The sequence below is a fragment of the Gopherus evgoodei genome, chromosome 2 (assembly GCF_007399415.2).
Source record: "Gopherus evgoodei ecotype Sinaloan lineage chromosome 2, rGopEvg1_v1.p, whole genome shotgun sequence".
Lineage (NCBI taxonomy): Eukaryota > Metazoa > Chordata > Testudines > Testudinidae > Gopherus > Gopherus evgoodei.
The window spans coordinates 264,848,945-264,866,777 of record NC_044323.1 but is presented as its reverse complement, the minus strand read 5'-3'; the positions used below and the strand labels follow the sequence as shown (position 1 = coordinate 264,866,777).

At 48.3% G+C, this 17,833-nt stretch overlaps 1 protein-coding gene across 2 annotated transcripts in view; it reads right to left on the bottom strand.

Moving 5' to 3' along the window:
- EMC2 (ER membrane protein complex subunit 2) overlaps nucleotides 1-11,142 on the bottom strand; it is a 67,899-nt gene extending 56,757 nt beyond the window's left edge. For both annotated transcript variants that reach the window (XM_030553704.1, XM_030553705.1), the window contains exon 1: nucleotides 11,047-11,142. In XM_030553704.1, coding sequence (XP_030409564.1) covers nucleotides 11,047-11,086 — 40 coding nt within the window. In that variant the 5' untranslated portion in view covers nucleotides 11,087-11,142. The remainder of the gene's footprint in view (nucleotides 1-11,046) is intronic.
- Nucleotides 11,143-17,833: the final 6,691 nt, after the last annotated feature.

The following is a 17,833-nucleotide window of genomic DNA, read 5'->3' as shown; positions in this document are numbered from 1 at the left end:
CCACCGCTTGTTCAGGGAAAGCCCCTGGCGGGGCTGGACAGTTTCTGTACCTGCCACGTCCACAGGTTCACCTGATCGCAGCTCCCAGTGGCCTGGAGCGGCAAACTGCAGCCAGTGGGAGCCACGATCAGCCAAACCTGCAGACGTGGCAGGTACACAAACCGTCCTATCCCACCAGGGGCTTTCCCTGCACAAGCGGCGGAACAAGTTTGGGAACCACTGCTGTATATCAATTGCCTATTATTATTCTCTTTTCCCTGATCTCCAACTGTTTGTTTGTCATTGAACAGTAAGGTCCTTAGAGCAGGGTCTCCCTTTTTTAAGTGTATAGAAAGCACCTAGCATAGTGGACACTACTGACAAGGTGTACAGCATTTAGTATACAGTTCACTTTACCCAAATTTTCTACAACTTCCTTGGACTCTTTTCGCTATGTTCTCCAGCATTCACTCTGCTGGTGTCATTACATCAGCCTCAGAGCCTCATTGGAGCATGGAGCTTGATTAATGGAGGAGGAGATCTGGATAAAGCCTTTTTACAGCAGACTGCAGGAATTTGCTTAGTTTTTACCACCTTTAGTTTGCAGTCTGGGCATGAAACAAGATTTAAATATTTTATGTACATCCATCCTAAAGAGAGAGAGGGAGAGAAACCCAACCACCTCACCCCTTCCACATCAGCTCCTCTACATGTGTGTCCTGTTCTTGTCCAGGGTGCTCCTCCAGCTGCCAGCCAGAGGAGACAACACTCACTGCTGCAGGTTGTCAGCCTGACTTGCATGGAAGACCAGAATATATCAACTTAAAAAAACAATCAATTAATGCCATACTTCCCCTCAAATTTCAGGCTCATTAATGCCTGTAATTACCACCAGACTTTGAAGGTCAATTATTATGTCTCTGTTGAACAAACTGTGAAAGCAAATCCCAGGGCTTGGCTACACTGGTGAGTTGCAGTGCTGGTGGTGGGTTTACAGCTCTGCAACTAAGTAACCGTCCATCCCTTCAAGGCACATTCAGCGCTGCAACTCCCTGGCTGCAACGCTGGCTGTACAACTGGTCTGCTTGGGGTATAATGATTGCAGCGCTGGTGATGCAGCGCTGCTCAAGTGTGGCCAACAAAAGCGCTGTAATTGGCCTCCAGAGTATTAGGAAGTATCCCAGAATACCTATTCAGCCACTCTGCTCATCAGTTCACACTCTACTGCCCTGGGCTCATAAAAATCCCCTTCCTGTTTGCTCAGCCAGGTGTGGAGTGCAATCAATCAGTGACTATGCCTCCACGCTCCAAACGAGCCCCAGCATGGAGCAATGGTGAGTTGATGGGCCTCATCAGTGTTTGTGGGAGGAAGCTGTGCAGTCACAGCTGCGCTCCAGCCGTAGGAATTACGATACCTATGGGTAGATATCAAAGGCCCTGATGGAAAGGGGCCATGACCGGGACGTGGTGCAGTGCAGGGTTAAAGTGAAGGAGCTGTGGAGTGCCTATTGCAAAGCCCCCGAGGGAAACTGCCACTCAGGTGCTGCCCCCAAGACCTGCCTTTACAAGGAGCTGGACGCGATACTTGGGGGTGACCCCACTGCCAATCCGAGGACCACGATGGACAGTTCAGAGCAGAGAGAGGAGAGGCAGGTGGAGGGGGGGGGGGAAGGAAACCGGGAGTGAGGGTACTGGGGTTGGGGGAGACACCCCAGAGTCCCAGGAGGCATGCAGCCAGGAGCTCTTCTCAAGCCAGGAGGAAGCTAGCCAGTCGCAGCAGCTGCAACTTGTTGGTGAAGCAGCAGCAGAGGAGCGGGTTCCCGGTAAGCAGCTTTAGTTTCAGGATGCAAATGTTTAGGGAGAGGAGGGGGGGTTAGGCTGCATGCATGCATGCCTAGATGTGGAATAGCCCATTGATGTGGTCTATCACGTTGCGGTAATCGGCCTCGGTAATCTCTTCAAAAGTTTCTGCCAGAGCGTGGACAATGCGCTTGTGCAAGTTTACAGGGAGAGCCACTGTGGTCCTTGTCCCAGTCAGGCTAACGCGTCCACGCCACTGTGCCGAGAGGGATGGGGGAGACCATTGCTGCACACAGGCAAGCTGCATAGCAGCCAGGGTGGAATCCGCATTGCTGTGGAAGACCCTCCCTTGCTTCCCAGGTAACCCACAACAAATGAGATATCTTCCAGATTAACTCCTGTGGAAAACGTAGGGATAGTGTTCAGTGCAGATCCACCCGCAGCTGTCTGCTTTCCCCAACGCACAGAAACCCCAATGCAGCCCTGAACCAATCAGTTCCCCTTCCCAGGTGAGCAGCAGCAGCGAGATGGCTTCCAGGATTAACTCCTGTGGAAAATGTAGGGATAGTGTTCAGTGCAGGCCCCCCACGCAGCTCTCTGCTTTCCCCAAAGCACAGAAACCCCAGTGCAGCCCTGAACCAATCAGTTCCCCTTCCCATGTGAGCCGCGGCAGCGAGATGGCTTCCAAGATTAATTAACTCCTGCACTCATTACCCCTTACTCACCATGTCTTCGCCGCTGTGGGCTCTCTGTGCTGTTTGGTATGTGGAAATTATGCTAAAGTGAGACTGTGAACTCTTTCACTGTGATTATACACAATGCTGCCTTTCTGTTAAATGTTTCAATTTTTGTCTTTTTTCTAACAACAGTGTCCTTGACTACTGCTAAAAATGGACTGGCCTTATCACAGACTGCTGAAAAGCTACAAAACCTGAGGAAAAAGTCACGAAAAAGCAAAGAAGATATGGTGAAAGCAGTTATGAATCAGTCTGCCAGAGAGAGTAAGAAGCTGCAGGACTGGAGAGAGAAAATGCAGCACTGGAGGGAAAGAGAAATCAGGAGAAAGGAATTGGCTAAGAAGAAAAGCACAAAGCAGCTGATAAGCCTTCTGGCATGCCAAACGGACTGTATCCAGTCACTCGTAGCCATGCAGGCAGAGCACTACCGTGCTGCACGCCCCCGTCACAAAGCTCTCTCCCTTGTGCCCCAATGTCAGCTCAAAACCCCCTTCTCCAGCATCCAGGTTCTTACCACCACCAGCTGCCCCCAACATCTGTACGTTCACCCACCAGCCCTGAGAACTACGACCCTTACCCTCTGCACTCAACCCCCATCACCATGCAGCATTTTCATCCTGAAGTGCAGCAGTCATTGCACAGCACTCCAGGCAGGACATATTCAAACCTCTGACTGTACAGTTCACCACCCTACAACCCTACTCCTCTGCCCTTTTACTTACTTTCTTTTCAATAAATGATTTCTTGGCTTTTAAAACAGTTTTTATCATTGCAGAAAGTGAAAGATACTATACCCCAAGGAAAAAACAGGCACTGCAAATCACTGTAACCATTGCACTTCACTCTCATGCAAGGCACCAAACATTACTGTTGGCTTTCAGCCTCAAATTCCTCCCTCAAGGCATCCCTAATCCTTGTAGCCCTGTGCTGGGCCTCTCTAGTAGCCCTGCTCTCTGGCTGTGCAAATTCAGCCTCCAGGCGTTGAACCTCGGAGGTCCATTCCTGACTGAATGTTTCACCCTTCCATTCACAAATATTATGGAGGGTACAGCACATGGATATAACCGCAGGGATGCTGCATTCCCCCAAGTCTAGCTTCCCATAAAGAGAACACCAGTGCCCTTTTAAATGGCCAAAAGCACACTCCACAGTCATTCGGCACTGGCTCGGCCTGTAGTTGAACCGGTCCTTGCTCCTGTCAAGCTTCCCTGTATATGGTTTCATGAGCCAAGGCATTAACGGGTAAGCGGGGTCTCCAAGGATCACAATGGGCATTTCAACGTCCCCTACTGTGATCTTCCGGTCTGGGAAAAGAGTCCTGGCCTGCAGCTTCCTGAACAGGCCACTGTTCCGAAAGATGCGTGCATCATGCACCTTTCCAGGCCAGCCTGTGTAACTGTCAATGAAACACTCACGGTGATCCACAAGCGCCTGGAGAACCATAGAGAAATACCCCTTCCGATTAATGTACTCGGATGCTAGGTGGGGTGGTACCAGAATAGGAATATGCGTCCCATCTATCGTCCCTCCACAGTTAGGGAAACCCATTTGTGCAAACCCATCCAGAATGTCCTGCACGTTCCCCAGAGTCATGGTTCTTCTTAGCAGGATGCGATTAATGGCCCTGCAAACTTACATCAATACGATTCCAACGGTCGACCTTCCCACTCCAAACTGGTTCCCAACCGATTGGTAACTGTCTTGAGTTGCCAGCTTCCAGACTGCAATAGCCACCCGCTTCTCCACCGGCAGGGCAGCTCTCAATCTCGTGTCCTTGTGCCGCAGGGTGGGGCCGAGCTCCTCACACAGTCCCATGAAAGTGGCTTTTCTCATCTGAAAGTTCTGCAGCCACTGCTCGGCATTCCAGACTTCCATGATGATGTGATCCCACCACTCAGTTCTTGTTTCCCGAGCCCAAAAGTGGCCTTCCACGGTGCTGAGCATGTCCATTACTGCCACAAGCAATTTAGTGTCACACACATCAGGCGACTCGATATCATCGTCAGACTCCTCACTGTCACTTTGGAGCTGAAGGAATAGCTCAAGTGCCAAACATGATGTGCTGGCGACACTCATCAGCAAAGTCCTCAGCAGCTCAGGCTCCATTTCCCACAGAAATCGCGCTGCACACAAACCGTTGGGAGACTCACGACGGCGCCAAACGTGGACGGAAAAACAGTGACTAATGGGGTGTGAAGCGTGGCACCCCGGGGCATTGGGACAGGAAGCGGAATGACCCACACCCTTCCGTCCCCTTCCCACAACCCACGGCGCCAAAATGGGACGAGGTGCTCTGTGGGATAGCTGCCCACAATGCACCACTCCCAACAGCGCTGCAAATGCGGCCACATCGCAGCACTGTCTCTACACAGCTGTACGAAGACAGCTGTAACTCCCAGCGCTGCAAGGGTAGCCAAGCCCCCAGAGTTGAGACACCTCTGTTGAGAATACCTCACCTTGGTAAACAAATCTAGGCACTATCAACTTGAGCATCCTACTCCTACTTGACCTCAGATATCATGTTAAAATACAGAGAAGCTGTTTCTGCAAAAGTCCAGACCCAAACTATGAAGAGCCTACTAATTAATTCTCCAGAACATATTCATGAGGTAGGCAAGTATTTAACCCTATTTACAGATGGGAAAACAAGATAAGAGGCTAAATGGCTTGCTAAAGACCACGTAGCAAGTCCATGTTAGAATTCAGGTGTTCCTAGCTACTGGTCCTGGGCAAAGCTCATGCTTCTCCTCCTAGGGTATCTTACTGACAGTTTAATAATAGGAGATAAGTAATTTCTCTGTTTCATTTCACTTAAAATATAAGCTGTAAGCACTTGATAAAGGAACTGAAGAGTGATTGCAGCTTCTTTAAGAACTGAAGCCTATCTTCGCTGATAAAAGATCCCTGTGGATTTTGAGATTGGTTGTTTTTTTTAAAGTGTCCATCAGTAGTGTATCTCAAACTGGACAGTTATAAACTTCTTCCAAGGTAGATGCAAGAATGTTTCAGTTTTCTTTTGTTTTAAGGAATCCCTTTTCCTGTATTCAAGTTCATGAAAACACGGTGCTCATTTAAAGGGACACTAACAACTTGCTTCTTTTGAAAAACGGATTTCAAATAATTCAGTTTTCTGATAAAGCACCAACCCTCTAAATAGTGTGATTTTTTTAAAATTTTATAAGTGACTTCTGCTCACCTAATGATGTTGAGAAGGGTCTTTTGGGCAGGTCCAAGAGTAAAACCGTCAGTGCATCCCTCCACTTCCCTTTCTCTATGTGCAAGTGTCTATCTCCTGTTCTGTTTCTGCTTTGCTCCTGTTGCTGCAATAACCTTCTTGCAGGGTCCCCATAAAAGCATACAGATGAGCTTCCCCTCCCAAGCAGTAAAGAAGCATGGCGACATTATTTTAGTGCAAATGACAGGAAGCACAAATGACTATCAATAAAATAGCAAAACTGACAAAGGACTGTAAAAGGCATGAAATAAACAAAATCAGTAAAAAGCCCACTTCCCTCTCCTCTAATCTTTCAGTTATAGTGATCTTGTGTTATTTGTAACAATTGTAGAGGCAATGTTTTCTGATGGAAATGTGATTTCAGGTTGACAGGGTTCCTTTCAGATTCAGTCAAAGTAGTTCTGCTTGTGAGTCATTGAAAAGGACGCAGCAGCAGACATGAAATAAAAGCAGGCACCATTTTCAAATGTGTAGGTCATTGCCAAGTTATTTCCTTTTCCAATATCCCCCCACCCTCAAACTTAATCAAACAGAACCACCATCTATGTGCCGGGAATGCCTCCCTTAAGTCTCCTTTTAAAATTGCTTACATCAAAAAGTTCAACCCTTTCTTCAGAGATTTAAAAAAAAAATTACCAGTCATGTAGTAATGGTCTGGCAATACATGATTGCTCTCTATTATACATTATCTAGTTTTAGGCCTCATCTACAGAGCCAAAACAACAGACATTAATAATAAGTTAACTCAATTATGGATCCAACAGGTCATAATGCAATACAGCAGGGGTAGGAAACCTATGGCACGGGTGCCGAAGGCGGCACACGAGCTGATTTTCAGCGGCACTCACACTGCCTGGGTCCTGGCCACCGGTCTGGGGTGCTCTGCATTTTATTTAATTTTAAATGAAGCTTCTTAAACATTTTTAAAACCTTATTTACTTTACATACAAAAATAGTTTAGTTATATATTATAGACTTATAGAAAGAGACCTTCTGAGAATGTTAAAATGTATTATCAGCACGCGAAACCTTAAATTAGAGTGAATGAATGAAGACTTGGCCACTTCTGAAAGGCTGCCAACCCCTGCTATATAGGGTGGATAAAAATCAATGATTTTTTTAAAAAATCTGATTTTTTGATAAAATGCTTTTGGAGGGAAAAAAAGCAAAGATATTTTTAATTAAGATACATTATAGCTCAAAGTTATCTCATCACGGAATAGGATTACAAATTCTAATTCTATAGTCTGAGACAATGTATTCAGGTATGTTTAAGAAAAATTTGTAAATGAGTTCCAATAGTTCATGGATTAGGGACCCAATTTTATGGGGTTCCAGGGACGTCTGTATAGATTATTTAGGTTAATCTTTCTATTTACCCAATGGGACTCAGTATCTTCTAGACTGAGCACTATCAGATATGCTTAGTTTTGCAGTTCTCAAAATGTGGATTTGTGTCTCCAGAGATAACATGCTTGTTAACAGCTAAAATGTTTTTAAATAAATAAATAATATATAAAGGTGAGAAATAACAGACCTCACTCTATTGTCCCTCTGCAAATTTGTGTACACAGAGTCAATCCCCCGACAGTGCCAAGTGTCAAAAAGTTCAATGAAGAGAAGATTGTTGGGGGTGGAACAGATCTGAGCAAGGAGAAGTTTGGAGATGAATGTGAGAAAGGAGGGCCAGGCAGTAGAAACAAAAGTGAAACTATTTGAGCAGCATATTCCAGAAGTCTTGAGGTTTATCTGAGTGTAGCCTTCATCGATTTGAGTTCTACCATATCATTCTCTCACTAGAAGGGAAAACCTATAATTGCAGCAGGCTGTAAAAGAGACTATTTGGGACTATTTTAATGAAGTTCCTCTACCCATGGTGGGTAAGACAGGCACACATGCAAAATGCAAACAGTGCAACAATGAAATGCAATGCCTGGTTGCCCGAATGAAATAACATCATGAGAAGTTTTCCTTTTCAAGAGGACGCTGCATTGAAGATGATGAAAGGAACATGTCTGAACATGCAGGATCTTCAGGTTGGTAAACCTTTTTATTTCATACTTCTTTCTTAAAGACTGCCTGTCTTCCTTCTGGACTATTCTTGAATTTTCATGTTTGAGCAAAAGATATAGTTGTTACTCTATGGTACTATCATTTTAGATGCAATTGTGATAAAAAAATAAATAGCTGAAATAGGCAGATATTTCTTTTACAATTTCATCTTTATAGTAGTAGTGAGGGTCAGTGAATGCAATGAGTAATACTAAATGAGCAGTATGGTAATAATCATTAAATAACTGCATTGACTTATTTTGTTTAGGAGAATCCATCCTCAACATACAGGATTCTGAAGATTATCCACCTTCAAGATCACCATCATTTTCTATAGTTTCATAGTCATCTGCCAATGACAATGCTTCAATCACATCATATAAGTCACATAGCCACAGTATATCACCTGTAGCAAAAAGAAAAAAAAAATCTCCATCATCCAGAAACAACCATAGATAAGTTTGTGATAAGAACCAGCAGATTACAAAGAGAGGTAACTGATGACAAAATTGCCTGGTTTGTTTATGCAACAAACTCTCCTTTCCGTATGATTGAGAACCTCACTTCATTAACATGGTTCAGTTGTTAAGACTAGGATACAGTCCATCCAAAAGAGCAAATGTCGCAAGCAAATTGCTGGACAAAGTGTACAAATGAGAAATTGAGGACTATGCAAAAGGTCTAGAGGGTAAAAATTGTTAACCTGAGACTCAATGGGTGGAGCAATGTCAACAACAATCCTACGGTATGTGCTTGTGTGACAACAGAAGAAGGGAATGTCATCCTTAAAGAAACAATTGATACATCAGGAAATGCACACGCGGCAGAATACTTACAAGTAGCAGTAAAAGCTATAACAAATTGTGGAAAAAAAATTCAAATGTCTAGTATGCAGCTTGGTCACAGAAAATGCTGAAAATGTATCCAAGATGAGAAGAAATCTTTAGAAAATAGAGTTCCAAGCTAATAACGTGCAATTAAAGTGCTCATTTGATGCATCTCCTAGCCAAAGTTTTCAAAAAAAATCACTTTAAAAAAGTATAGGCTGTACCTTCTAAAAATGAAACCTACATCTATCTCTGAGTTGTGAAGAATATGTATTAAGGTTATAACAACCAACAAGAATGCACTTTATGTTGCAATCCATGATTAAATCGAGTCTTCCTGACTAGTGATTTAAATCGAGTCTTCCTGACTAGTGATTTAAATCAAATCCACCTTGATGCTAAATAATATAGCATTTGTGGATGCAAGATTAAATTAGTTGTTTGTTGCAAAGTACTTTGAGGACTTTAGACAAAAGTCCCAAAGTAAAATAATTTTCTGTAATATGAAATGTACCTAGAAAGTGTAAGGATGAAATTTTCAGAAGCAACTACATGACTTCAAAGCACCAGTCCCACTGCAGCTTATACTCATAAGTCACTTAGGAGCTTTTGAAAAACGAACACATAATTCTCAAAGACACTGTAGGGAATTATCTGTCATTCTTGATAACATTCACAGGTGTCAGTTGCCTACAACTTTCTGTAAAGTTTTCTTCGGGGCTTGAAATTTTCCATCTATTTTCTTTTATTTGAAAATCTGAGTTAAATCCGTTCTGCCATTTTTGAGGCCATATCTACACTAGAAAGAATTAGCCAGTGTAGACAAAAGCTTATATAAGAGTTCTTTTGCTGGTATAGATTATACCAATTCCCCAAATGAAATAAATTATAACATAGTGTAACTGTGTCTAAACCAGGGCTTTTTGAAAGTATAGAAATGTCATTTTAAAAAAGTTACACTCCTCTACTGGAAAAGTTTCTAGTGTAGATCTGTCTTGAGTTATTGGACAATTTCAAGTGTAAGAGTGCAGTTTCTCATTAAGGCTTTTTTCTCTCAACAATGAAAGGACAGTTGCTAGTGGGCTGTCTGCCAACAGATCTAGATACCCTGCAGGTTTAATAACAACGTGAGCTAAACGTATTAGCAGAAATTTTGTAACAGACCACATGTGTAAGGTGGTTTGGGAAGAAGTTTGGAACAGGAGTCCTGGTTCCACACATGTAATATTATAGCCAGGGAGTGAGAACAAAGTTTTCCCGGCCAATCCTCATTTGGGAGAAGCTGGCAAGCAAAGTAACGTAAATATTGAGAAGAGGGCCAGGAACAGGGATGGGGCAGGGAACAGTGGGGAAAAGGATAGGACAGGCAGCAGTGGGGAGGGGAAGCACAATGGGGCAGAGAAGCAGGAACTCTGCATGTGGTCTCCCCTCAGCAGAAGCAGCTGGGGATCCACTGTTAAGCAGGCCCATCGAATCCCCACTCCAATGAGCCCACAAACCACACACCTATTATCCCCAAGGCCCCCACACCACACTTGGGACCTCATCCCACTAAGCCACACCCAACTGCACCCAGACCCCACCCCCCTTGCAGGGCTCCATTTTCCCACAGCCAGATCCCCTCTGCGCAGCCCTAACCACCTTCACCTGGACCTCCCCTGCAGATTCCCATTCCCCCTGCACTGAGAAGCCCTGAATGAGCACTTGTGCCTTCAGATCCCCGCACCCAGATTGGCCCACACAGCACCACCCCCATACAAAGCCCCTCCACACTTGGATCTTGTTAAACTGAGCCTGCCTGCTTGCACCTGGCCCCCAGAATGCTTCTGGGGCAGGCCTGAAACTTGTGCTGTGTCATGGTCAGGTGCAGCCTCACCCCCAGAGTCTCTGTCCCGGGAAGGGGGCACTCCGGGGGCTGCAGGGTGATCTCCCACCTCCATGCAGCCAGTGCCCTGTGCTCCCCACTGTCATGCCGGAGCCACCACATTTATTTGACAAATAAAAGTTGCAGAAGTTTAAAATATTTGCAGAATTTTTGCTTTTTGGCACAGAATCCCCTCCCCGGCAGGGACCACAACCTCCCCTGCCCCGCAGCTCGGCGTTCCAGCGGCGCATTCAGAAGCCCCGCCTAGGGGAGGCGGCTGCTCCACCCCAGAGCCAGCGCTACGACGAGCCAGGAGCACAGGCCGGAGAGCCCGGCTCCCCCCCGGGGTACGAGGCGGGGAAGGGCTGAGGCTCCCCATCGCCCGCCCCGCGGGACTCCCAGGCCCACTGCCAGCTGGGAAGGCGGCGGCCGCTCGCGGGGAGCTCAGCGCACTTCGCGGGCCCCAGCCAGACCACGGCTCCCCCCAGCCGGACAGCCCGTGCTAGTGACCCAAGGGAGGCAGGTCATTCCCCCTCGCCCGGCAGCTGCTACCTTCCCAGGTCACATCGTACAGCTCCGAGACCTTCGCCATCTTGCCGGCGTCACGTCCCACTCTGCGCCCCGGCGCGATCACTCTCTGAGCATGCGCCTGTGAGCTGCGCACGCGCAATGATGTCTGCTGAAGCCTCTGCCCTGGCTCGGGCTTTGTCGGGGCTCCACGCTGTTCGGCTGACGGGCAGCGGGATCGGGGGAGGGTGGCTGCGCAGCGGGGGCAAACAGCTGGCGGCAGGGGGAGGCCGGGGCGGAATCACTGGAGCTGGGGTGAAGCTCGGGCAGACGGGGGAACCCCGGGCAAAGTTCCCGCGAAGGGGGTGAGCCCTCTCCCGTGGCAGCAGAACTAGGGGGTGGGTGGCAGAGGGGCTGTTTTCCCCATCTGGGCAGGCAGGACGGTACCCGCTTCTCAGGGCTGAGTGCTTACAGGCTCAGCGCAGCCCAGTACCTGGACAAGGCTGGGCTCCTCGATCTGCAAGAATGGGTTGAGCTGCTGAAGGAGACTGGATTAGGTGAAATATTTTACATACACGCACACCCCTAAAGTCTATGATGCCCGTACATATTTGTAGTGGTTAAAAGAATTGGTTATTAGATAATATGTCTGCATAAAGCCTCAGAGTAGCTTGTCTCAGCTGCTGTTCTGACTGCTTGCATTGGACTGTCTTTTTTGTGTAGTCCACTGTAAATGTAGTTTCATGCCTTTACACTCTTTACTTTTTAAAATATTATTTTTATTACTCTTCTTATTCTTAGCACGTCATCACTTACATTCATTAATACTGTGCAGATGGATGACGTGCTATTTAGCTTATATTTTAATACTAGATCGTCCTTGAACATATTAATAGTTGCTAGTAGCTTCAGCAGTTACATTTGACAATATTTCTAGAATAACTCTTCCTGTGTTTTTTACTGCAGATTGTCATCTACAATTTTTAATTTTTTTTATAAGAGATTTATTCTTTGTGATCACATGACTTCAAGACTGGTTAATTTCCTGGGTTAGTGTCAAAACTTTAGCTTCCTTTGATCTGCCAATGGGGATTGCCTGTGTCAACTGTTGTTTTGCCTCCATATCCATCACCCTAGTGCTTTTTCACATCACCATTGTGTGTAGAACTGCATTCCCAGATATTGACTAAAGGCCAGATTTTTAAAGGTTGAAAGCATCTAGATCAGTGGTCCCCAATCTTTTTGTGGTCAGTAGCACATTCATGTTTTCAGAAGAGTGTGGCGGGCACCAAAAATTTTTCAAGGCTTATTTTGTATTTGTACATTAAATAATATGAAAAACATCATATTTAATATTACATAATATATGAATCCATAAGATAAAAAGGGTAATTTTACATGTAAAAGGTATTAATTAAATTATTTGGCAATTACTCTTTCACCTTACCATGTGAATTTGCTCTTTTTTATGTACCTGTAAGAAAAATTAAGGAGTTTTTACAAAATAAATATCATAAACAGTTTTCATCTTATTTATTTAAAAAAAGTAAAACATGGTTGAACTGCTGATCCAAATATATTTATTATTCTTACTTTAACATAGAATGAAGCCTGCAGCCCCGAAGTACTCTGTCCCCAGCAGGCGCGGGGCCCCGGCTTCTCTCTCCTGCTGGGCACTAGGTGGGCCCCGCGCCTGCCGGGGACAGAGAACACCGGCGCCTGCAGCCCCGGGGAAGCCAGAGAGAAGCCGCAGCCCCGCGCCTGCCAGGGACAGAGAACGCCGGCGACCGCAGCCTGTGGGCCCTGGAGTTCTCTGTCCCCGGCAGATGCGGGGCTATGGCTTCTCTCCTCTGCTGGGCACTAGGCGGGTGCACATAAATGCCCCAGTGGGCGCCATGGTGCCCACGGGCACCACCTTGGGGACCACTGATCTAGATGCTTTTAAAAATCCCACCAGTGACATAAATGCCTTTAGAAATGTGGCCATAAGGGCACTGCACTATCTTGTATGAAACCCTTCTGAAAGCCAAATTTCTACTTGTTTTTTACTAAACATAGTAAAGGCAGATTGAACCACAAGAATTCTAAAATTAATCCCAAAATCATGAAATTTTTTTAAAAAGGTTAGTTTGTTGTTTTGTTTCTAAGTCTTCAGGGTGCACTAACATACTTTTGCTGTTACCTCTCCTAAACAGGCAGCTCCAGGCACCAGCACACCAAGCGCGTGCCTGGGGCTTCAAGCCATGGGGGGCACTCTGCCGGTCACCGCGAGGGCAGCAGGCAGGTTGCCTTTGGTGGCATGCCTGTGGAGGGTCTGCTGGTCCCGCGGCTTCAGCGGACCTCCCGCAGGCATGCCACCGAATCTGCGGGACCGGGGACCTCCCGCAGGCATGCCACCAAAGGCAGCCTGCCTGTTGTGCTTGGGGCAGCAAAATACCTAGAGCCGCCCCTGTTCCCAAAGAATCCATATACCTAAAATGGTTGTACATATCTATAACATTCAGTGCTGCTTTGGACTTCCAGAAATATGTGATTTATCACCCCCCTTTTAACTGAAATTGTATTAAAAAATCCTTATTTCTGTAAGTAATCACCCATCCTGCAAACACTGCAGAGGCAGATTAAGACTGCAGGGGTCTGTTTTGGGACCGATTCTGTTCAATATCTTCATCAACGATTTAGATGTTGGCATAGAAAGTACGCTTATTAAGTTTGCGGATGATACCAAACTGGGAGGGATTGCAACTGCTTTGGAGGACAGGGTCAAAATTCAAAATGATCTGGACAAATTGGAGAAATGGTCTGAGGTAAACAGGATGAAGTTCAATAAAGATAAATGCAAAGTGCTCCACTTAGGAAGGAACAATCAGTTTCACACATACAGAATGGGAGGAGACTGTCTAGGAAGGAGTATGGCAGAAAGAGATCTAGGGGTCATAGTGGACCACAAGCTTAATATGAGTCAACAGTGTGATACTGTTGCAAAAAAAGCAAACGTGATTCTGGGATGCATTAACAAGTGTGTTGTAAACAAGATACGAGAAGTCATTCTTCCGCTTTACTCTGCGCTGGTCAGGCCTCAGCTGGAGTATTGTGTCCAGTTCTGGGCACCGCATTTCAAGAAAGATGTGGAGAAATTGGAGAGGGTCCAGAGAAGAGCAACAAGAATGATTAAAGGTCTAGAGAACATGACCTATGAAGGAAGGCTGAAGGAATTGGGTTTGTTTAGTTTGGAAAAGAGAAGACTGAGAGGGGACATGATAGCAGTTTTCAGGTATCTAAAAGGGTGTCATCAGGAGGAGGGAGAAAACTTGTTCACCTTAGCCTCTAATGATAGAACAAGAAGCAATGGGCTTAAACTGCAGCAAGGGAGATTTAGGTTGGACATTAGGAAAAAGTTCCTAACTGTCAGGGTAGTTAAACACTGGAATAGATTGCCTAGGGAAGTTGTGGAATCTCCATCTCTGGAGATATTTAAGAGTAGGTTAGATAAATGTCTATTAGGGATGGTCTAGACAGTATTTGGTCCTGCCATGAGGGCAGGGGACTGGACTCGATGACCTCTCGAGGTCCCTTCCAGTCCTGGAGTCTGAGTCTGAGTCTATGAGTCTAAGATTTATTGGGCCCTGCGCACAAAGAACATTTTGGCTCCCCATATCTTGGGGGCCCAGGAGTGCCGGAACTGGGGAGGAAAGGAGCCAAGGTCCCCTCACTTTTAAAAGTGGGAATGGCCATGCCCACCCATTTTTTAACATTGGCTTAGTAGCCTTGAGCAGGAACGGCGGCAGCAGCAGGGGCTGTGCTTCATGGCAGGGGAGCTGATAAGATGATCAGCTCCCATGCCACGAAGTACAGTCCATACTTGTGCCACCAGCCTCTCCCCAATGAGGGGCTGAGGTAGGCCTTAGCCACCCCCTTGCCATGGTGCCGTGCCTCCTGCTCCTCATTTTCCCTGAGGCCTCGCCCCCTTCCCAGGCCAGAAGCCAGAGCCAGGCCATAGTAAGAGCTGCCAGAGAACCCTGGCTGCTGTGAGGCGGTCCCGGACTCTCCACGTGCCCTGGGTGGCATGCCTCAAGGGAAGGGACACAGGCCAGGGGCTGCTCTCAAGCACCCTTACCCCCCGCTCAGGGCAAGTGGAGGGTCTGGGGCTTCCCACAGTGGCCCAGGCTTCCTGCGTGGCTCTTGCTACAGCCCAACTTCTGGCCTGGCTAGAGGCGGGGCCTCGGCGGGAAGACGAGGGGCAGGAGGTGGTGCCACAGTTCCGACACCAGTGGCTCCCTCACCTCTACACAGGTTCTGGCACTCCTGCAAGGAGTTCTCATAGACTCATAGACTCGTAGGTCAGAAGGGACCAATATGATCATCTAGTCTGACCTCCTGCAAAAGTTGTGACACCCTGGCACTCCAATGTACACTATTGTCATGTAATTAGGATATGTTTTGTACAAAATATGCCTTGTGTGGTATCAGGGCCGGTGCAACCATTTAGGTGAACTAGGCGGTTGCCTAGGGCGCCAAGATTTGAGGGCGCCAAAAAGTGGCCCCCCCTAAATTTTTTTTAAATGGTTGCAGCTGCTGCTGCTGGAGAGGCAGTCTGAGCTGCCCGCGGCAGCAGCTACCTACAGCCGGCAGCCCAGGGTGCACCCGTGGTCAGCGCGCAGCCGCGGCAGCCCGGCAGCCCAGGGCGCCCCCCGGGTCAGGGAGCCGCTGCGGCAGCCCGGCAGCCCAGGGTGCCCCCGGAGTCAGGGCGTAGCTGCAGCAGCCCGGCAGCCCGGGGCGCCCCCGGGGTCAGCGCGCCGCCGCGCGACAGCCCAGCAGCCTGGGGCGCCCCCAGGGTCAGGGCGGCAGCCCGGCAGCCCAGGGCGCCCCCGAGGTCAGGGAGCCACTTAGGCAGCCCGGCAGCCCAAGGCGCCCCCCGGGGTCAGGGCACCGGCGCGGCAGCACAGGGCGCCCACGGGGTCAGCGCGCCGCCGCGCGGCAGCCCAGCAGCCCAGGGCACCCCCGGGGTCAGCGTGCCGCCGCGGCAGCCCAGAGGTTTGGGCTGACTGCGGCTGCGCTGACCCAGGGGAATCCCTGAGCTGCAAGCAGAGGTTCAGAATCCCTCTCCCTCCCAGAGCAGGGGCTCCAGCCTCTGCAATTTTTCTCGTTGCCTGGCGGGGGCGCCGGCGGCTGGGCAGAGCTGCGCAGCTCTGCTTAGGGCACGTGGCAGGGGCCCTGCGACAGCGGCGCAACACCAGGGCTTCGCTTCTGGAGGAAAGCCGCGACTGCCCCCTGGCTCAGCCTCCACATCAGCCCCAGCGAGGGGCACGGAGAAGAAAAGAGCCTCAGCAGTGGTCTGGTGGAGCGGAGGAAGAAAGAGGACCCTAGCGCTCATGCATTGGGCAAGGTAAGCAAGTGCCTCCCCACAGGTCGGCCTCAGGTGCCTGTGCTCCTGCCCCCTTGGTCCTTAGCTGGTCCCTGCTCTTGCTCCCCTTGTGCCTGGACGGCTGGAGAGAACAGCAGCCTGCAGAGCTGAGCTGCCCCAGTGCCCCCAGGCACCCCCCTGCCCCCATCCCCCCCACAGCCCTGCCCCCCAGCTCCGAGCCTAGTCCTTCTGAGCTGGAAACCCCCTCGATCTCATCCCCCCACAGCCCTTACCCCTAGCTCCGAGCCCAGTTCCTCTGAGCTGGAAACCCCCTCGACCCCATCCCCCCCACAGCCCTGACCCCCAGCTCCGAGCCTAGTCCCTCTGAGCTGGAAACCCCCTGACCCAATCCCCCCAACAGCCCTGACCCCCAGCTCTGAGCCCAGCCCCTCTGAGCTGGACACCCCCCTGACCCTATCTCCCCACATCCCTGAGCCCAGCCCCTGTGAGCTGGGCACCCCTGAACCCAGAGCCCAGCTCCCCACCCAGCCGTGGGCAACAACAGCACCACCCCCAGGCAACGACAGCCCATTGGTACCAACTATCACAATCACCCAGCAACTGCCCATTATGTAATTGCAAATGTATACATACCATTACAGCTTTTAATGTTTTTAAATAATGTATTTAGTTTATTTTCAAATTATTACAAATTAATTTTTGAATGTATTTCACTAATTATTTTTTACATTTCCTGATACATGTTACTATAGTATTGCAAATGTTTTATGGAAGGGGCCCCCGATTTTGCTTTGCCCAAGGCCCCCTGAGTCCTCTGGGCGGCCCTGTCTGAGTTTTAAGCCCTGCTGCTGTGTTTTGCCTGCAACAGGCAGGCCTAAGCCTGTGAGTGACCCCCATAGCAGCTGCCTGAAGAAGTGCTTGGGGGAATCATGCAGAAGGAGCGTGATATTTGTTTGAGTTCTCTCCTCATGGAGGCTGTGCTCCACTTGGTGCAGGACAGCAGTCTCAGCAGGACTCTAGGCCCAGCACCTTGCCTCAGTTTGTAGATTTGTAGTGCACCCATCACCGGGCTCAGTCTGGCACCGCTACCCCTCACCAGTGCCCAAGAAGCAGTCAAAAAAGTTGGATGGACTGGTTAGGTTAGTTGTCATGCTGTTGCTTGGCCATTGTAGAGACCACTGAATGCATAGTATTCCTCTATGATATTCTGTCCTGAGCAAAATTGGCATGTTATGAGGTAGTGCCTGTGAGGGACAGGTGTCTGTTTATGTATCCAGCCATCACATCTTAGGTCTTCTGTGGGGGGAGCTTTTCCATCCTGCTTTCATTGGTGACATCTGTGATGCTCTGGTAGTCATCTATGAAGACAATACTCTGACAGGATCATCTGGCAATACATCAGGAGTTGATGCAATTCTCTTACAAAAGCCATTTCTAGTTTCAAGTTTAATGTTTCTCTTGTTTTGT